General features: G+C 34.7%; 2 protein-coding genes across 7 annotated transcripts in view; one reads left to right on the top strand and one right to left on the bottom strand.

Annotated features, from left to right (window-relative positions):
* Positions 1-36: 36 nt before the first annotated feature.
* Positions 37-22,719, bottom strand: part of LOC116174202 (rab11 family-interacting protein 4) — a 64,038-nt gene continuing 41,355 nt past the window's right edge. For 2 of the 6 annotated variants that reach the window (XM_031492076.1, XM_031492078.1), the window contains 5 exons: positions 7,606-7,770; positions 4,561-4,817; positions 4,216-4,510; positions 4,015-4,050; positions 37-544 (listed from right to left, as the gene is read on the bottom strand). In XM_031492076.1, the coding sequence (XP_031347936.1) occupies positions 419-544; positions 4,015-4,050; positions 4,216-4,510; positions 4,561-4,817; positions 7,606-7,770 (879 nt within the window). In that variant the 3' untranslated portion in view covers positions 37-418. Of the gene's footprint in view, positions 545-4,014; positions 4,051-4,215; positions 4,511-4,560; positions 4,818-7,605; positions 7,771-16,473; positions 17,220-22,719 lie in introns of those variants that run through there. The other 4 variants (XM_031492081.1, XM_031492082.1, XM_031492079.1 and 1 more) reach the window with 4 other exon arrangements.
* Positions 6,922-7,604, top strand: LOC116174203 (nuclear transcription factor Y subunit C-3). The gene is made up of 2 exons (XM_031492083.1): positions 6,922-7,172; positions 7,224-7,604. The coding sequence occupies exons 1-2, from the start codon at positions 7,068-7,070 to the stop codon at positions 7,560-7,562; spliced, it is 444 nt and encodes a 147-aa protein (XP_031347943.1). The 5' UTR covers positions 6,922-7,067; the 3' UTR covers positions 7,563-7,604.

Here is a 22,719-nt window from a genome sequence, read left to right as displayed (position 1 = left end):
TATCTCTATACAAGATGGGCTGGAAAAGTGTAACCAAACAGTTGTACAAATTTAATTATTGTAGTACCATATGTATTTTAAGTTGGTAACACCTCTTGAAGTAAAATTAACTTACTTAAGTAAAATTAATACCTACCTATTAAAATAAACTTAGCTATATACATTCATAAATTCATTAAAGAGGCACTTTAGTTGAGGAAGTTCCTTTATACATAAATTTAAAAATGAAGATAAATTAACAATTTAACTGAAATATAATAATTCATCTGCAATCACAGCTTAAAAATCACAAAATGGACGGCAAGGACCATTGAGCTTACTGTACCTACATAACGTTACATTTACACACCAAACTTTATAAAACAGCATATAAAATTACGTTTCCTGTTTTTTTCCTTAATAAAATATATCTAAAAGTCTATACTGGCTTCCGTTTCACTTCCAAAAGCTGGGGATAGTTTTCTACAATGTTTAAGAGTATCCCGTCGATGTAGGATCTAAGTTGATTGTTGACGTCTTGCTGTTCTTTTAACGCCTGCTGAATCTGAAAATAGAACCAAGTTAGTTTCAAATTTTCTTTTAAACAAATGATGGGTTAGTTGAAGGAATGCAGTTACAGATTTTTTTTGAGTGTCACAATGGAGCACAAGACATTTCCGCCTAATGACCAATTAAAATTCCTTTCTATTCATCACCAGTGACTGACCATAGATATAAATTTGATATGCAATCAATTTTGATCCACGATTATGAAATGCAGGGTTTATAATTTATTATTTAATTAAACAGGGCTAATGGCTACTATTCAAAAATGTAAGTTTAATATTTCAAAATTTCTAACAGATAGTACCTAAGTAAGCTGGTCTTGGTTTTAATTTATGGAATTTTTATACATCTGAAACTCAAAACCTGTCACATAACGGGCGATCAAAAATGAGTTGCTGTTGAGTCGCCTTTGGAAGTTCCAAATTAAGTATGATTTCCTATGTAAACAAAAATTCCAAAGGTGACTTGACAGCAGCTATAATCTGTTAACCCAACAGATGCAGTTAAGCCACTCCCAATAAATTTTGGCCAATGTAATAACAGACCCGTTTCACAGTCACAAACTTAAAAAACCGGGAAATTTAAAATCGCATATCACATTGTATGAGTAAGTTATAAAGAGTATGTTTTGAATATTGACCTTTAAACACACAGCAGTACATAGTTTCAAATTGTTTATTAAGTTCAAAAAGATTAGTTTGTTCGTATAAATGAAATTGAGGCAAGGCAAATACGAAACGCAATGACAGGTTTGACGTTAAGGATGTCAATTTAGATACGGCAATTATAATTGGAAGCAAATAATTGCGTGTGTTACAGGTTTCGAAAATTCTGCCAATTAATGTTCATTTCAATTTGCCGGGAACTTTTTGGGAGGAGCTAGCCTCAGTATACTTTATGAGATCATGCAGTCTGTTCATTCGTCCTGATATATAAAATTCTGTATTCAACGTCAATATTTCACAATTTATGTGATATCTCGAAATTTTGAGACGTTAATGTGTTGATATTTAAAAAATTTCAAAACTTACACACTTTATGACATCTGTTGGGATTTCAAAATAATATCATCTAGGTACATGATAAAACGTAATTATCGTGGTGTCAATTGGGGTGTGTAACACGTTAAGGGGTTTTCCTGAATTTCAGGAGATCTCAGAAGGATCTTCTTCGAAAAAAATTGCTTTGAAAAACAGATAATTTTGCCCTTCAAAATTTTAATATTTAAAGCGCGAAACCGAAATTTTGATACACCTACTGAAATGAATAAGATCTTATGACAAAAAGCACACTGAAGCTAAAACTTTCATTATTTAGACAGTTTTTGAAATGTTAAGATTAAAATTATTTTTCCTATCAAATGCTAACTAAAACTTGGAATATTAACATTTTGAAATCATAGAATTTTGGAAATTTGAAATCTCGAAAGTGTTGAAATTTAAAGAAACTCTAATAGTTTAGGATTCTGTCATAGTTCCAAATATCTTGAAAGCAAATATTAGAAGTATAAAACTGAGAGTCAGCATGTAACATCATCGTTTTAGAATTAGATAGGTTAAAGCTCCATTATTTTCAGTTAGAACTTTGGGGAACAGGAGAATGTAATGCAAGAGATATTTAAAAAATTTTTTTGAAAATTTCCGGATCATAGGAACCAGCTTTTCTAACTTAAAGAAACATATTTTAAATACTTTATTTATTTGCGCTCGAACTCTTGCGAACCTTAGTATCTGGAGTGTATGTAAGGAGAAGACTTGTTTGCTCGTAATGCATGAACATCTCTCAGAACAATGTTGTAAATATTCTCACCGTTTCTATCGGGATAACACAATCTGCGCCTTAAATTCGAGATCTATATCGGTGTATTTGCGGTGTTTTTCTAAATGTGTTTTAGTCCAGTTGTTAGTGTTGGGAATGGCAATGTCTATTATGCAAATGGATTTTTGTGTTTTATTTATAAGTGTAATGTCTGAATAGTTTTGTCTGTGAGCAGTGTCCTATCCATAATTTATATGTGTTGTTTTCAAGTATTATCTGTGGAGTGTATTTGTAGTATGGCGTCTTGTCTGTTATGATATTATGTTTAAGGAATTATGATTTTAGCTACCTGATCGTGTCCATGTTTGTACTCTGTGCAAGTTGTGTGCATTCCGATATTATGTGTTGTAAACAGAGTCGACAAGAATCATGTGTCAGGTTTTGTCTTTAAGTATGTGTTTTTTTATAATTGTGTGTATTAATTGATCTGGTCTTGTATTGCTAACACGAAACCTTCAGTCTTTGGGAAGGTATCACATTCAGACAACCAAGAGTGCGTTGCTATAGAATCAACACAATCCTGCTTAACTTCTTGTGGAAATCATCCATGTATACGCTTTTGGTTGCATGTCTGTATGTTATTTGTGACGTATATAAGTTTGGGTGTGGTGCTGGTGGGTGGGAGTTAATTAGTTTCGTGTAGGTTAAGAGGTGTGTAAGATTTGTCTGCATATGTTACTGTTTTCTGTAGGACTGAAGTATCTGATTTGCTATAAAAGTATTGTCGTAAATTGATAAAAATTTCACCTCCAAATACATGGTGTTAACTGTCTAAAGAATCTAAAAAATGTTCTCTCCTACCAGTACCAGGCAAGGAAAACAAAAATAATGATCTCTTCTTCTAACCTCAGGAGAAATTATGACATTTTCGAGAACAGTAGTATCAGAAGTGTATAACATACGAGAAGTGTATATATAACATACGAGGAGGTATTTCATGAGTTTCCTACCTTGCTCAAAGTAGGTATGATGCGCGTAACTTTCGTGTCAAAGGTCGCACAAAAAACAGTTCTTGGTCTTATCACATACAAATTTGTAAAATTCTGATCAATTTCATCATCTAGCCAAGACTTGTAAAAAATCATGCAGGGCATACCATCCTTTTTCAGAAAAAAATTAAAAAACGCAATTTTGGGGACTTTTTAAGGGTGGCGACATTTTGTTCCTTAACTAACGTCAAATCGAAACTTTTATCTCAAGATAAAACAAGTGGTATTAGACAAAAAAATAAGACCTCATCAAAAAAAGTTTGAAAAAGGGTCTAGTCTAGGATACACTGCAGCCGCAGGTGAGAATCCTGTGTAAACTGTATCTAAGGACTCAATTGATGAGCTCGACACATGAAGTAGTTATATTTTGTATCGCGGAATCGTGTAAAAGCGCTTTTTGTTGCTAATTATAATAGCAACATAAATATTGCAGCTATTGTTTTACTTTGAATTCGTTTTTGATCATTGGGCGTAGTGTCTCGAATTAGTGCAACTTCACAACCACATGTTAATTATTAAAGCATTGCTATATAATGCCGATTAATTATTCTTCCAATCACCTTTGCAAAGTACACGGTTAAAGACATGAAATTTGATTAACAAAATACTGCATATTATGCCGGTAGGTATACCAACACACCACTACGTGCAAAGTGCGTACCTTAGCTAAACTCTCGTGATCGTGCAGCATTTCGCTCTAAAAACAGAAATAAACACACAATAAGCAACCAAACTTCCCAAAATAACGAAAGCAATTTATACGCGTTCGCAATCAACAAAACAATTGAAATTAATGATCTCTGATGATTGAAACATTGAAAAGCACGTTCACAAATCCCACAAGTAAATTGTGAAAGTTCACCTGATCGTGCGTCATCGCCTCCAGCTCGGCCGCCAGACTGGTCTCTCCCGCGGTTAGTAACCGTCCCTGTTCCACGCCGGCCGTCAGCAAGTTGGCCTGAAGTTCCTCGTTAGCTTCTTGGAGCTGTATATTTTTGTCCCTCAAAACCGCCATCTCTTGATGTAACTCTTCTAATCGCAAAGTTTCGGGTGACGTCGTGGGCAAAGCGGGCGTCCTAGCTTCAGATCGTAACCTTTCGACTTCGTGCGACAGATCTTTAATAAGATTCGTGTGAGCCTCTTCCTCCTGTATCAGTCTGTAACAGCCATTATTACAACCTACAAAAAATCTATCAAAAAAACAAACCTTTTCTCTTGTTCCTTAAATGCTGCCTCCCGTTCTTTACACATCTGCAGCTCATGTTTAAGATCTTGGATCTGATCGTAAAAATCTTTCCCCTCGCTTTCCAATTTTTCTATACGTATTCGTTGCCGACTAATTTCTTGTTTCAGGCTGTTCGCTTCCGCTTCGGCTGATTGCAACCGAATGTTGGCGTTTTCTAATTGCAGTTGCTTTTCTCTTTCGACTCGTAACATTAATTCTTTCGATCTTCGTTGCTCATCCTGTTAAAAAATAATTTCTTTTAATTGACAGCAGGAATTCTTGGGCTTAAACATTTTTCATGACTTTTTAGGAGAATAAAACCAGGGTTAATGGGTCTTGATTTCAAAATCCGTATTAAGAATTTATAATTGCGAAAATTTGGTAGAATTATGTTAGGGGTAGTTTAATTTGCGATTAAACAAGTGAGGTTGTGATGAAACATGCCTTGTTTGTTTGAAAACAATTGTTTTACTCTAGTCGCATAAACATCATATTATGTAATAGATATTCAATAAAACTGACCCAAATTTGATCAGTTAGTCCCTGGACCATCGCCTACCTATTATTGAAAACAGAATTGGAAACCGTTCGCGAGTTATCATGTACACAGACGGACGGCCGGAAAGTCCAAAATCATAAACGACCTGGATCGATCGTTAATAAGCGGCAACAGAACACAGCATTACACCTTTTAAAAGTTGGCATTAAACAGCCAGATCTACTTGACGTAAATGTACAGTGTAAAGGGATGATTTTATAAATGAAAAAATTGACCCATAGGTGACCAAACGATTTCAAAATGATTTTTTTAAACGAATTTAATTAAACATTCTCTGCTTGTCCCTGGTCGTTAAATAAAGAATTTAAAAAAAACGCTTTTTAACCATCTATATCCAACACTGAGTCAACTTTTTTTATTAATTGAAGAAATATTCACTAGGTTAAAAAATGTTTTTATTCTTTTTCTTTATTTAACGATGAAGGATAACCTTTGATCTATTACAGAATAATTATGTTACTACAATGGTAAACAATTTACTCAACCTAATGTAAAAAAAATTAATCTTACTAGTAATTTTTATTCAATCGTATGATAACTACACTGTTGAACAGAGAATAAAAAACTCTTAGTAATCGTGTAAAAATCAGTCAGTAACCGCTATCTTGAATTTCATTTTGACGTCATTTTTAGATTTGTCCTATCCAAGTAAGGACCTTATTTATATATTAAACTTTTAAGTTTTTTTTAAATAACTTTAAATCCGGTCGGTTCTTTTTTAAATTTTACTAAACGGAATGTTAGTCAACACAAAACTGAAAAACTTTGCTCATTTAACCTACTCGTTATCGTCAATAATAAGAAAGTTACACATGACTAAAGACCGGATTTCATGCTTTTATGCATTACCTACGTAAATATTGAATGCAGCTCAAAATAAATCAATAATTTATACGAACTAACAAAAATGAATCACGTTGGTGCCAAGAAAAAGTGCATATTTTGCATTTTTGGGGTTTTTGTGAATATTTAAGAAAAATTAGCGTTTTATTAACTTTTTAAACCATTTTCATTACAAAACAAGTTTCCAGTGGTAGTGATTGCAACAATTATATCTTTATTTACAAATTATAAAGATAAATAAAGAAATAATAAATCAAATAAAATAAAAATTATAAGATAGAAACAGAATAAAAGAAAACAATAAAAATAGAAAAAAATAAATGAAATACAAAAAAAATATGGCGCCCAAGTTTGTCAAATTATAAAACGTCGGCGGTGTTCAATTCAGCATTAATTTATAATGCAAGCACATTTTCAAGATCAACAAATGAGATGACGAATGTTGGCTGGGGAAAGAGAATTAAATGTTGCGGATCCTTCTGAAGGTACCTATGCTACAGACACTTACAAAAACACTTACTGTAAAGGTCTAAAGGAATAAGAGAATTACAATGCCTTGCATTTGTAATGATATAAAAGAACACCCTGCGTGTATATTAGTTAAGGCACAGATATACGCAAAAAGTTGTAAATGCAAGCAACTCGGACATTGCAATGTTGTGTTGACACACAAAAGTAATAAGGAGAGTACCTAGGCACTTGCACTTGGCGTTCCACAAGGAGAGGTCGTATTAAATTAGTAGATATGTAAAATAAAGATTGATTAAAAGAAATTGGTTACGGTATTGAGATCCACATTCTTTTAAATTGCTCATTAGCATTACACAACTCATTTTTGAAATAATAAATTTGTATAAAGCATTTATTGTATTTGTACAGCTAAAAAATGTGTAAAAGATTTCGTTCTGTATGAATTTTGGGGGCTTGTGCGTTGTATAGATAATGAACAGTATAACATATGAATGAAAACAACATGGCGCTGGCCGATTGTTGTTATTAAAAGAGATTGTAATAAACTAGTTAAATGTGAATTATTTTTACAAATATAGTAGTAAGCGCACCTTTAAAATAATACCCCGCAATTACAATGGCAGGTCACTTTAAATTGCAACGCGTTAGGAAAATTATGAAAAGTTCGGCCGAAGTTGAGCACATCAGTAAGGATTCTGTAACTGTAGTAACTCGCGCTGCTGTAAGTATAGAATGACTCCAGGATCTCCTGTATTTACTTGAGCAAGTTTAGGAGCTGTTCATCATGCTGTTACTGAAGGAGGCGCACACGGATCCAAAGAAAGTGAAAAAATTGGAGTACAAAAATATCGCGAACGTAGTAAACGATAGCGAAAGGTACGAATTCGCACGTGAAATGATACCGCACAAGATAAAGGTGCACGAGTATTACGAGATTATGAAGAAGAAATATGGCAAGGAAATCGATACACAGGAAAAGCATAGTAGTTCGGAAAGCAGTAGTAGTAGTAATAGTAGCGAGCCAAGTAGTACTGATAATAGTGATAGTGAGGATTCCAAAGATGGACATGATGACAATTCGTCAAATGGAGATGTAATGATAATAGACTAATCAATATTGTTAAGTAACGAATAAATTTGATACTTTTGCTTACCTGTAATCTGTCTTCGTAACGCATCTCAGAGTCACGCAGTTGTTCTTCCAGCATTATTACCCTGGCTTGTAAGGCAGCGTTATCGGCTTTCGCACGAGTGTAGCGCTCGTCATTGTGGTTTGCCGAATCCTGTAGGTAGCCCACTTGCTGTTGTAAAAGTTGAAACTGTAACAAAAGTAAGATTATGCACATGCTTTTTAATCATGGTATTGTAGGTACTATACCTACACAATTTAGAAACAATTAGGCTGTAGTGATACACACATACATTTTTATTAACCTTTTAATTTCTGCCTTTATGCTACTGCATAGTGTGGCAAGGGCCATGTCCTGGGCGCCATTTTTTCAGAGGTGTGCCTCCATATGATATATCTTTGCGCTTAAAAAAAGCTAGCGAGAAGTGATGAGGGAAAATCTTTCAAAGGTGTTGTCCAATTTACTTTAGTTGTATTTCATCTTGTTCGATTTTGTTACTATACCTCTTGTCTCCAAGAAACAGAAAATCTTGTTCAAGCGATCGTGGTCAAAATATATGATTGTTACCGAGATTATTATGGTATAAAAAGCCACAAAATTTGTAACTAGGATTAAAAATTCGCAATGTGTTGTTGATATTTTTTCTAGTAGTCTAGTGAATCTATCCCATTTACCCCATAGAAACCTTCAAATAAAATTTCTGTCCATGAAAAATAACTGTACAGATTAACATATCAAAAATTTTGCTGTGACTAGCACAGACAGATAACATCCGTACACTTGCGCGGCGCGTATCTGCACTTTCAGCTCTTGCTTTTATATTTAATATGTGTCGCAAATTTGGTTCAAATCGACCTATTAGCCACTAGTATAAGCTTATTGAAAATGGGTCAAATCCAATGACCCCTTGGGGTCACGCCTCTCAGTCTCTGCCAAACGCTTGAACCTATTTAGTTCAAACTTTGCACAGTTGACCTATATGCCACATGTAATAAACCTATTGAAAATGGGTCAAATCCAATGACCCCGTGGGTCATGCCTCTCTGCCTCTGGCAAACGCTTGAACCCATTAGGTTCAAACTTTGCACAGTTAACATATATACCAAATGTAACAAGCCAATTGAAAATAGTTCAAATCCAATGACTCCGTGGGGTCACACCGAGGTGCTCTGACGCTTTTTTAGACGCTCTGTATGGGTTTATTATAATTCGATTGAATAGGTACTTACTGTTGGATACTTACAATAAGTATTAGATGCTGGATGAAAACCTTTGTAGCGGTTATATATGCAATAGCAGCTCCAACAAATCGAAAGGAAATTGATCGCAGATTCAGAAAAGAGAAAAAACTGAATTCAGTTTTTCGCTTTTCCAGAAGGTAAGTACTGTATTACAAAAGGTTATAAAGTGCAATGGATCGGGGAATCTGAACCCCGTATGCAATAGATTGTGCCGTCTGTATTTCCCGCCCAAGGACCATGAGGAGAAATGTAAGCTATTTTGAATCATAAGTGTGTTTAATATTTCGCTAGCACGTTTCTTTCTATGCAATGCAGGGACTTTTCAGCACATCAATGTAACGTAGGTAAGTACCATTTCGATTCATTTTGTATTTTTTGAATTTGCTCTATTGCTGTTGCGTTAGTAATTAATTTTGATGATCTGGACAAAATGGGATTCTGGTTGACGTCATTCACGTATTTTAATACTGAACGTTTATTGGCTGAAAGTTACGAGACAACCTACTCTCTGTACTAACCTTGGGCGTGATCAATGTTTTAATCTCAGAGTAAGAAATAAAGATAGAGTACGCGTACGCTATAACAACGTGAACGTTTGTTTTGATCCAACATCTCAGTCAATTTGACCGTTGAGAGGTAGAAAGTAAACATTAGTCAGTGGCGTAAGGTTTATTTATTTTTATGGGCAACAAAGTTTGTTTTGTTTACATGTGCAAACGTATCACTAAATATTTATGTCCAAAAGCTGTATGTGTTTGAAAGGTCCCTATTGATCTATGATAAGGTATGGTGATACTTCAAAGTGGAAACTTAGAAGGAAATCTAAACACATTAAAATGCGAAAATTCCCGTATGCACGTCTATGACTTCAAAACACATACGGATGAAAGGTTATGTTAGGTAATTCAATAGTTCCACAAATAATACAGCTTTTCCCCATTTCAAAGGGCTCCCATAAATTAATACACCACAATCGAATAAGTCCTCCACTATAAAAACGCCTAAAAATTCAGGGATCACGTTTTAACGAAATAAACAAAATACCTCTCAACGGAAAACAAAGTAACAGCGTTGCCGTTGTGGTGCACTAATCACTATAACTTTTCTTGTTACGCCGTTTAATTGTAAGTTAAAATTGTTTGGGTTACTGAACTCTTATAAGCATCTAAAAACCATTTAAATTACTCGAGATGCATATATTATTAATATTCCCTTAAAAACTATCTCGTGCAATGTTAGTCAACAAACGAGATGATGCAACGCATAGATAAGCGTCAAGGCATCTCTATCTTTATTTCTTACTCTGAGGTTTTAATGAATTAAAGGTCTATTCACATTATCGGTCACGTCACGGTCAGATCACGGTACGGTCAATTATTGTAGCGTGTATTTCTTATGAACATGTTCTGATCGTAACCTGACCGATAATGTGAATAGGCCTTAAGGAATACACGCTATAATAATCGAGCGGACCGTGACGTAACCGATAATGTGAATCGGCCTTAACAATATCTATTCGCGGTACATTTTCAGGGACCCATTTTTTGATAATTATGTTAAATCAGCAGATTTTGCACTTTACCTCCAGTTATTTTTCCATTGACAAATTTTACTCTGCGCCATGTTTTTCTTGGAAACGTGTACCCGTATATCCGGCACATCTCATAACAAATCGTCAGCACAAACACAGATAAATTTATCTGTGGCACAAGGCAAAAACTCGTAGTAGTAGTATTTTCCTAAGTTTGCACGCACGTCATTAGTGTATTACAATTGAATTAGGTATGTTTACATAGTACCTATCTGCAATCGATTAAACAGAATAAGTATTGCTGCATTGAGATTGGTATACCCATTAGCATTACACCAACGATCCTCTACACGTCTACAATATACCAACCAGAACTGTTCGTATGGTTTCCCACTGACATACTTGTCATCTGTCATCTTGTATCGAATGCACATATACTATGTAAACCATAAACATACCTAATTTAGATGTAGGTAATACACCCATGGCAAACGTAGGAAAATCCTACTACATTATGATTTCGTACATATTTACTGGATGAAAGGTTGGTTTTAACTTTTCTATGGGCAAATTTTTTATGGCAAACATATCTTTAGAATTGGTATAGGCTGTATGTTTTTGTGAAAAGCGTAACAGATCCCAAATACTTATGCTCTTGAAATAATTTTTTCTCGGTTCAATTTCAGAAGCAATATGTTGTATATCTACTAGCAGTGTTGCTTTTCTAGTTTTTAGCGGATTTTCCTCAAAGTGAACAATCGCTATTGGCTGCACTTTGACGTCCGTCCGTCTGTCCGTCACACGTACTCTTTCTAAACCACTGAACCGATTTTGGCGATATAGGACTCATTTGAAAGGGCTTGGTCCAAGGATTCCGTTCATACCCATATTTTTTGGTTTTGCGCATGCGCAGTGTCAAAAATTTGGTTTAACGCATGTGCGATGCTAACTTTTTTATTTATGAAGATATTTAAATGAAACTTTATATGTAAACACTACGAATATAAGTATAATTAACGACATTTTCAAGGTGTTGTTTTGCGCATGCGCAATGCCAACTTTCTTATTTACGAAAGCAGTTAAACGAAATATCATATGTAGGCATCTTGAATGAAACTAAAACTAATACCGGTTTCAAAATTACTGTTAACGCACGCTGTATGCTTTATTTATGATGGTATTCAATGAAATTTCTAATGAAGACAATGCTAAATGCTATTTACGAAAGCATTTATAAAAAGTTCCATATGTAGACACTTCGAATAAAAGTATAAACTAATGCCCATTTCAAAATTTATATGTATTTGTATACGCTCCACTATTTTTCATTAAACTGTAGACTTCGACGATAGGCGGCTCATTTGAAAGAGAATGGGGTAAGGATCTCGTGCCTACCGGTATTTTTTCCTGGTCCTAGCATTAATATTATTAGGAGGAAAATACGCTCTCGTCATTTATGTTTGCATAATGACTTTTTAAACTTTATTTTTCGTACACATTCATCAGTATGTCTAAATGATTTTATCACCAAAGCGATTGTTCATTAGTGAAAACGATAAGCTCGTTACGATTATAACAGGCAAAGTGGCGCTACAGAGAAGCGACAATCGATTTGTTTTAAACCGAGAACGATATGGCTGTGCACGACCTGTGGTTCCAACAGGATGGGGTTACCTAACACAACGGACGAAATGTCGGACATTCTACGCGATAGGTATATTTGACGGTTATCGTAGTTGTGACGTCAATTGGCCAACAAGATGGTGTGATTTGATCTCGCTAGGCACTTGAACGATATAATTATTTTGTAAATAATGGCATACCTACATCGGCCTTTCAAATAAAACAAGTTATTTAATATCTCTCTTACACACTTCGTTTTATTCCATTTAAAAAACCCTTTATTATAAATAGAAAAAATATAAATAGTAAGTAGACTCGCATTGTGAGAGGGGGAGGGGGATGAATCTGTGTAACCAGAGCCAACTGAAAACGCAATAGCTGGAAAAGAGGGAGGTTTCCATATAAAAAATTTGAAAAATCGAGTAATAATGAATTGTAATTAGTAAAAGCACATAAAATTCATGTCAATGTCGAGGGGTTAGTTTTGTATGCAATACTCCCCACCATTCCTCCGTTTCCCATCCACCAAATTAGAAATATACGGTTGAGATACTGCCGGTAATGGAGTGGCGCTCCATTTCGCCGAAACTTATTTAAAGGAGCTTTTGAATTAGAAATGATAAAGGAATATAATTAACTATTTAGTAACCGATACTAAAAATAACCGCTATTAATTAGACGCTTTTAAATGTTATCATTAAAGAAATTATTCTTAATATTGTTTTATTATTATTCTCAATTCAATGCACCAAATCTAAAATATTCTTTTATGTGTTTTAAATGGTTTGTGGTTATAAGGTGTAATAACAGTTGCGTTTTTAGCGCATTTTTGCAAATTTATTTGTTAAAAGTAGCTTTTAATCTCACCTTGGCTGGGTGGCTGGCAGCAAATGTGAGCGCGTAGAAGAACTCTTGTAGAAAGGCAAAGGGTGTACGTGTATGTACAAGGCCGTGTAATTTGTCAACCTTAGGGACAGGGCTACATGATGTGGGGTTGGCGACATCTGGGCGTCATCCTCGAGCGTATAGTTTACTAACGTGAAGGTTTTTCAGTTTTTTCCTATCTTCTACTACAGTTTTGGTCCGATTCTTTTCAAATTGGTGTCGTCGGAAAGATGTTGTAAACGCGCACAACTCCTGTGTTGTTTTTTGGTGATGGAGTGAAAACTTCAACCGCGAATTTGGGGTGAACGGGGCGTCGGAAGTGGGTACCGTCAAAGGGAATGTGGTAGCCCCCGACACGATCTTCCTGATGGTGGAGTCAGATCTTCAAATGGGAATTGCGGGAGAACGGGACGTCGGAAGTGGGTACCTAGGTGGGTACCGTCAAAGGGAATGTGGTAGCCCCAGACACGATCTTACTGGTGGTGGAGTCAAATCTTCAAAGAGAATGCGGCAACCTCCGACTAGCTTTATAGTCTATGCTTAATAGATTATATTTATTATTATTTTTCCTACCACAAACCGATTGTCGTACGTCTTTTTTTTAAAAAACAGTAAATATATTTGATAAACTTACTTTACGACTTCTATTTTTAAATATAAGTGGCTAATAGTATACTGATCTGCCACATAAAAATGCGCTGGTCCCTTCGATCTCACACGAGATCATTTTTTTTGTAGAATTTAGTACCTATAGTCATTTCAATGTAGGAACGTTTTTAATTGTTTGATATTTTTGTTTTTAGGTAAATCAAGAAGTTGATATTTTGTTTTTTTTTCTTCTTTGTTACACGGGGTAAGAACATTTATACTACAGAGAAGCGCTGCAGGCGGTAAATCAAAAGGGCAACCCTGTGAAATCACTCTATGGGGGATGTTAAACACTTAAAACAAACCAAAATTTATAGTTTCTACAATAATAAAATAATAATATAATAATAATTATTATTATAAGATAAATTAATAATAAATAATATAATAATTATAATAAAATTATAAGATAAATATAAAAAATAGAATTTTTTGCTCATAAACATTTCTTACCCTGTCATTATTTTATGTTTTGCCCTCGGTTTTGCCACCAATTGTGAAATATGAAACACCACAGGTGGGCCATAAAAGAATTTGTTACTTGTGCTTATTTGATTTATATTCAAATATACCGGATCAACTCCCATCCCAGGGTTGTTGTTTTCTTTTATATTAGCGAAAAAACCCTTCCTGGAATAAGTGGTGGAGATGAATACATTGGATTGTTGAGCTAGCCACCAGGGCAACACGGCAACTTTGCGAGATCGTGACATATTTAAATAAAATCAAAACTACTAGTACAAGTGGGATTTTCGGTATCGCATTGTAACTAGACATTACAAAGAACGGCTAAATTATATACTCGTACTTATACTTTGTACAAGACAAACGAACGAACCTAACATTTTTTTCTCACTTAATGACTTAACAACATGAAGTCCCTCTTTCCATTATGCAAATGTTTTCCCACATTTTATTGTACGTAAATACAATACCTATGCTAATAGATATTTCTACAGAAACTTAATGTTTTTAGGTATAGGCACTTACCGTATTGAAATACTTCTGTATAAAATATAGCTCATTTTTGTATAGTGCAGCTTTCATATTCTCATTGCGATGGAGTAATTATTGTATTATGAAGATGATACTTTACCCGAGAATATTTTCTTTCACAATAAACAAATTAACATTTAAAACACTTCAATATGACGCTGAATGAAAATCAAGAATACACTTTGAACGTATATCAGAATCAGATGACCTTCAAATTTACTCCCACCCCATGAGTTATTTCCTTTATACGTTTGTTCCTAGCGATAGGTAGGTAGGTACCTACTGAGTAAGCTCCTGCGTTATTTTGGTCAACAATAGTGAAATTTTTTACAATTCGTTCATTTTGTTTGGAAAAAAGGAGTAAAAATTGATGTTCACAGGGTTGACTAGTATTTTGGGAATTTTTAGATAGAAGAGGAGAGGAAGCAATAATGATTATGGTTCCACCTTTTATTTATTGCTATTGGACATATTTGCAAGGATCCCTTTTCCATAAACTCAATAAAAACGGAGTGGCGGATTTTCTAACTGAGTTAAAGGGTCGGATTTTAAGATCATACTTAATGAGTTTGTGAAAAAAGGCGATAATGACTCCCATTATTTAAATCATTTAAATGGAAGCGTTACAGAGATATTGATATGATTTTTACATGCGGGAATAACGGCCGTGTTGTCATTTACAAAAATATGGAAAATATGGCGACCTCCCTCAAAATTAAGGTCATTGGCAAAGATGGTTGAAAATTAACAGCAGTTGTCATCTATTGACATGGTTTTTTTAACCTTATTTTTTATTTTCTTCTCTTTGTATCGTGATCTATGCGTTTTAAAGCCAACAGTTCTTTTCAAAGGTATTTTCTAGTGCAAAGGTATCTACGGTAAGAGAAAATACTTTATAAAGATCATGTAACCTTACTTTTTAGGCTCAATAGCTTTAAAGGGGATGGCTTTTGATGCTTCCATTTCATTAGAAGATGCTCATATTCCTCGTCATATTCCACACGATTGTGCTTAATGCAATTCAACGAAAACCTACCATGTGAGTGGAAGTTGTCGAAGATGTAAGAGAACGTAGCATCAATTTGAAAATTATCTAATCAACCTGGTGAACGAAAACATGTCTATTTGTTATTATTACAGTCTTTCTATGAGGACGCATAGGTTCATTTATGAGAATAGATTTATAGTTAAAACTATATCACATGGGCAACTGAAATGAACTTTTCAGTGATGGTTTAATTAGAACGACTATCCCCCAGCAACGTTTGAATGAATATTTGAAATCATTAACCGGAGAGTGAAACTGTGTTTAATAAAATAATTTTAATTGTAATTATTGTTTAGTGATACATTAAATTGTTTTTATATAAATGACATTTGATATGTTACCAAACCAACACTACATATAAATGTTTTGTTTTGCAGGAAATTCAAACTGTCCTCAGACATTTTGGATCACCCGGTATATGGAATATCAGTATTGTCGTGTTATTAAAGCTCAAATTATTGCCAAAATGTGAAGTACTTTGGAGGTGTACTAATTTCAACAGAAGACCGCTTTCCCAACGAAATTTCAACGCCCTTTTGAAGCAATAGTCTTGGTTTTCGTACAGAAGGTACCAAATTACAAAAATGCATGAAGGCAATCATTTTTCGATGTAATACAAAGGTGGCACAGTGGCATATCCAGCCGGACAGATGGACGGGCGGAAAAGCGGACAAAAGTAGTGGGTTTTTTTCAATTTTGAAAATGAGCTAAAATCACTGGCAATACGCCAATAGAAATTAGTTTCTCCTTCATTGGGTTTTCATGGCATTTATCGCTTTCATGTAAACAGAAAGGTACATATTAACGACCTTCCCACGGATTTAAGAGAAAGATTAACTCGTCACGGACTATTTTTAGTCCATCGCGACAACTTTTCGTCTGTTTCAGTTTAAAAAAATTAAAAAAAAGGTTGTATTTACTTGATCTGAGATTCCATCACACCATTCGTGGGCAGCATTTTTTCTGATACCATTTGTAGAGGCTGGCAAATGCGGTAGCGGCTTAAACAAACCTTGCGGGGGCTGAATTAGCTGCGAAGGTCCTAAAAATTCGAACTGTCCTTCCCACATGTCGTAATCCAGTTCGGGAGTATGCGGGGTTGAAATCGATTCGACACTATCACTCATATTTAAATTTTTGCGTAAATTCATTTGATTTGCACTTATTAAGCGATGTATGGCACCTACACTGAGAAACTAATAACTGACGTACTCGTTACAAGCGCGCAAACAAATGTCACTGATAACGATAACGAAAAAGGTTTTATGTATTGATATGCAGGGACGTGATAACCCAAACAAAATCACCCGATCTACAAATAACTACGGTTGCCTGCAGCAGCCAAACCGGCAAAAACATTAAATTTAGTTGGTCTATTTGTAGCTTATGATCCACACTTGAATCAAAATTCGCGTACATTTCATTTAGGTCATCTAGTGAAAATACGTGCTTTATCATATTACGCCAACGGAACGATTGGCCCATAAGAGCGGAAGTGCTTAGTTTCCGCTAACTTGAGTCTAAACTTTACTCATTTTGATAATAAACCGCACATCGTTACTAATGTCCTTACTAATTAAAGTTTACGTCTATGGCACTTTACCAGTGAATCTGTCGTACCTGGTACCGAAAGATAGCCTTTCCTATCATTGATAACCTTAACATATTTTTTAATCCTAAGGTCATTGCTTCGCATTCTTCGCCGAAGCAAGGGAAGAATCTAACAATAAAATAGTAAGACACTAATTATGGATTTATTGATACTTGCTCAATTCTTTAGGAAATTTACGGTTTAAAAAGAGCAAATCTTGAGCGAAGGTCCGAATATGACCAAAACAACTTCCGTTTTAAATAAATTGGGACGTGATTCGATTTTGATGACGAATTTAGGCCCATTTCTCTGAAATAGACACATCAGAGTTAGTTTTCGGAGTTCACGGAAAGCCTGTAGCGGTACAATCTTCCCTTGTAGATTGTTTTCAGGACATTGCCCTAAAGCGCTACTATAGTAGTTTACATTGACCCTTCCTCGTTATTCAACTAGGTAGGTACTTCAGGTTTGCGTGTTTTATTTGATTCTGTATTTTGTAAAGGATTGTCAAAGACTCCTCTGTAGCTGTAGAGGTGAGTTAAAGGGGAGGAGAATTTAAGTACTTTGGTTAAAATTTCAAAAAATATCTCTATAATCAAGATAACATTGCGCAGTTTGCGCATGCGCATATCTGATTTTTACAATATTCTTGTCTTTAACTAGAAAATCTTTGGTTAAAATTTCAAAACAATATCTCTATAAGAAAGTTCACACTGCGCATGTGCACATCTGATTTTTAGGATATGCGATAAGCTTGCCTTTACTAGAAGCATCTGCGGTTAAAATAAAAAAATATATATCTCCACTAATAAGAAGCTTGGCATTGAGCAGTCTGCGCCCCCTCCCCATTAATCACCTACCATAAGATAGTAAACATCGATAAATATAGCATGCTACTACCTTATAACTCAACTATTCACAACTCACACAATTTATTCTTGCTTTTTATTATCCACTCCCCCTACCCCACAATATCTCATTAACTATTGATCTCGTCGAAAAAATATTCTATGTAGGGAACTTTATGAAGATTTAATTTAATTTAATTTACGTAAGTATAATACGTAACCTGTGGCAAGGCCGGAGGGGGGGGGGGAGCTGCCCCCCCTTGCCCCTCCCTGCGTACGCCCATGGAAATACCATAATTCTATACAATTTCCACAGTCATCCGCTCAAGCACCGTTTTGAACACACAGATATTTGCCACCTTGGGTGGTTGGGCCACTATGAAAGAAAATCAATTGAAAGTTGCTTTGAGAGTAACGGAAAATTCACCTGTTTCTACTGGAATTTCGCAAGCCCTAGCATTTTCCAAGAGGATTAAGTTTGATCCATATCTCCTTCAATTACTTAAGAATTGGATAAAAAAATTGGACCGAAAAATGTCCGCCGTATGCTTCGTTTTATCCGGCGGACTCAGGTATGAGCGCGATCTCTCCACTTTCGTTTGTTTCGTTTTGCGCTGAGTAAAAACAGGAAGGAAAGAAAAAGAAGGGAAGATGAAGCGACCTGTAGCACGTAAAAAAGAAATTCAAAATGGGGTTCGAAATGAAACAATAAATAATACAAGCGCATGTAATTACTAAAGACCTGTATAAAACATAAACTGGTTAAGTCGTGCACAGACAAGAAAACAAATAAAAGTTACCGCCTTGAATGAAAAAAAAAGGAAAAGAACTCCATGGAGAACTTTACACCCTGTAGTAGTATAGTATAGCCGAGAGTATAGCCGATTCAAAATCAATGTCACTGGAAGGTCAAACGTAGACGTCGGTTTGAAACTCTGCTAAATCAATGTCACTGACGGCCAGTTGCAAAAAAAATAATCCAGGATTATTGTTTAATCCGGTATTAAGACATTTGATTGGCTTGGTCAAACGTAGACGTCGGTTTGAAACTCTGCTAAATCAATGTCACTGACGGCCAGTTGCAAAAAAAATAATCCAGGATTATTGTTTAATCCGGTATTAAGACATTTGATTGGCTTTATATTGCAGTAGGCAGCCAATCAAATGTCAAAATTCTTGTTAACAGACTTGGCAAATAATGTAGGATTTTGATTATAATTTGCTTTCCCGCAACCGACCGTGAAGGTGAAACGTGGACGTGGGTTCGAAACTCTGCTAAAATCACTGTCACTGAAAGGTCAAACATAGACGGGGGTTCTTGCCTAAACTAAAGTGGTTATGCGCTAACGTCAAGGTCAAATGGTTCTGAACTAGGGTCAAGCAGGACCTTGAGTAGTTGTGATCGTTGCCTTCTAGGTAAGAGGTCGGTTGTCAAAACTAAAGTGGTTCTGAACTATGCTCATTGAAGCACAATACATAATACACCCAATTTCGACGTGAGCGTCCTCCAAATAAAAATATCCGTTTCAACCATTTCACCTGATAAAGACGTACCCAAGATCAACAAAAAAAACCTTGGGGAGGTTCCGCGACTTTACACTGACCTTTCGGTAACCAACGAGTTTTTTCTCATGCAAGCTCTCTGCCAGCTGCAGTTATCATTTTTCCAAGGTGTGGCCATTTTTCAACTTGGAGATTCCTACGATAAGGTAGAATTTCTGGTCCAATGGAATTTTGGCGGCTCACGAGAATGCGACTGTTTCTTACAAAAGAAATGTTGAACACTTTGGTTTTAATAAAAGATTTAAAAAGCAGCATAATAGCGAAAATTTAAAATTTCCCACAGGCACAGATTTGATAAATTCAAAATAATTGAAAAAATGAGTTTTACCTTAAAGTTGGCCAGATTCATGAACCTTTGATTAAGGACCATAATGAATTTTTGACCATTGTGAAGAACATTAACTTACCTACATACTTTCTTTTTCAAATGTAATATCAACCGCATTGACATCTTTTAAGATCAGTCAAAAATTATCTGGCGACTCGAATTGTCATTCTTCACAAAAAAAATCCAGAAAACGCTTAGTACTATAATAAGAAAAGACTTTCTATTGTGAATGGGCATCAAAAACATAATACAGGGTGTTCCATTAAAAAAAAACATGACGACATACACATACACACCACTCTTATGGAACATCGTGTATGCCTACAAATATTTTTAGGTTATAAGGTTCCTCGCACGACAAAACATTTGTTTAATAAATGTTTCTATAATCCTACAACTATTTGAGCGTTATCGGTCGTCTACCTGCTGTCAGTTTGTAGTATACAGTGTGTTCGCCATTATTAGATTTTATTATTTATACATTGTTTCATGTTATTTTCTTCGTAGCACGAAAAAGATTTTATCTTGTGTTAAATCTACGTACCTATTCAATTAAAAAATGTTAATTAATGCAACCAACGTTGTAATCGATGGTCAAGAATAATAGATCACCCTTCAGAAAAAATTACTTCGTTACACCTGTAGAGCAAGCACATTTGCAACTCGAATACTAATTACGTAAAATTGCGATTCGTGGAATGAAATCTACCATCACGTATTCAGGTTCTATCTCTCGCAATTACCGACTTAATTAGCTACCGAGCAGATTACTAAAGTTTTCGTATTTTTTAAGGCACGTAAATTGCGAATTAAATTCAAGCAAAGATATTTTACTGGCCACATCAAATCTGTATAACAGTTTCGTCTTACAAATGAATCGAATTACATTCTTGGCCTAACGTTCAGCAGCTGTTAAAACGGTAAAGCGCGCGAGGAGATAATTAGGTACACTTGTGAAGAGGTTAATTACGTCCATTTAAAATGAGGTACCAGTTTTAACGCTGTAATTTGAAAATTAAAGAAGATCGAATTAGCATTTAAACGTGTATGTTTACCTAAATTTTAAATGTTGCAGACGTGTAGAAAGTAATTTACGTTTAATATCATTATTAATTAATTATCTAATTATGTTAACTGACAGCTAAATCTAAAAAATAAGCTAGTGTAGGTAATAAATTGCAAAGTTAGGAAATGTTTTTATAAATCACATACCTACAAATAACGTTTTCTTTAATTTCACTAATCCTTGTCTCTGAAAGGAATACGATATTTTTAACGCTTAGACATTTACAAAAATTTTAATTTTTTTGTCGATTTATAAGCTATGGTAAGTATATTATTTTATTTTTAAAAATAAAACTTTCAAGATAGCTGTAAATGTTAACGTTAAACCCTTTGGCAATTTGTACTTTTGCCCATTTCTTTTGTGATTTTTGAAAAACTATTGCCACTATTGGTAAAAATCAAGAATAACTAAATAATTATTAGCTAGTAGGTGCCTAATATTTTGTATTCGACGTATGACAACATGCGTTGAATTATAACGAATGCAAGACTTCGATAAGCACGGTACTGGTTTCAACAAAATGTGTCATCTCTTCATAATTGTAAGAAAAACAATCGTTTTAACATTGTAAGCAGAATACTAATTGAAACAGTCAACATGCTCGTAAAACATAGCGAATTGCGAAGTGTAGCAATAACAATCATGCATGATTTCAGTGACTATCAATTAAAATTATTATCAATACACCGATGACTTAGTGAAACATTGTCATTAACTCAATATCATTTAATATGAGTGAATACGACATAGAGTGTATCTTTCATTTATCTTATACAGGGTGTAGCAACTAATACTCCTCGGATCATGATTCCTTTAGGTACTTATCATAAAAGATACCGAAAAAAATCTTGGAGTAAATTGTGCACACCATGTTTCTAAAATAATTCTGATTACCTACCAGTTTTTCCAGAAAAAAAACGGAAAAATTGAAAACTTTGGGAAAAATTGGCAACACCTAATTTTCACCTTTTCGCATTTATACGTAAACAAAACTATATTGCAATATTCTGTATGTTGTCGAACCATTTTGAATTTTTTTAAATTTTCACGTTAAAATTTTTGGAATTTTTCTGAATGAGAGTCGAATGTCAAAGGAATCCACAGAAAACAAAAAAAATCGGGGACATGTACAGCGTGGTTCAAATTCTTGGTTCACCATTGCGATCTCCGTAACGGTAAGTGATACAGAGAAGGTTAAAGGAAGCAAAGTTTCCTCTTTTTGTGGATGAAAATCGCATTTTAACTTTTTGAAAAATTTTGGAAAATAACTCACCGAAAACTTAAAAAAGTTTAATTTTGCTTTTATTTTTCCTAGCGTTAACGGTCAAATGTGGATGGTTCCTGTTAGCACCTTCTACGGGCACTTTTTTCGGAGAATGCGAATCTGATAGAATTTCTATAACACGCCAACAGACATAGAAGCTACATGCTACTACTTTCTTATTTCTTATGGACGCCACATTGGATTTTAAAAAAAGAGGCGAAGAGTACCCTTTCAAATTTGTTTTTTTCGATTTTAATAGCCCTTAAGGACATTTCATATCTTAACGAGAATACAAAAAATGAAATAATTTTTAATTTCTAATCAAATGACACCAATACCAAGTCTGTAAGTGGTGTAGTTTCGAAGCGTATGTGACTCAGACAGACAGACATCAAGAGCGAAAAAGTGCACTTTTATTTTTTGAAAGTTTAGTCCACTAAAAAGAAATTCATTCGAATACATCACCCTCGGCATCACCATCATCACCACGTTGATTCAGTAAGATC

This window comes from Photinus pyralis, unplaced genomic scaffold (genome assembly GCF_008802855.1).
Source record: "Photinus pyralis isolate 1611_PpyrPB1 unplaced genomic scaffold, Ppyr1.3 Ppyr1.4_LG6, whole genome shotgun sequence".
NCBI lineage: Eukaryota > Metazoa > Arthropoda > Insecta > Coleoptera > Lampyridae > Photinus > Photinus pyralis.
This window is presented reverse-complemented; position numbering and strand designations above follow the sequence as displayed.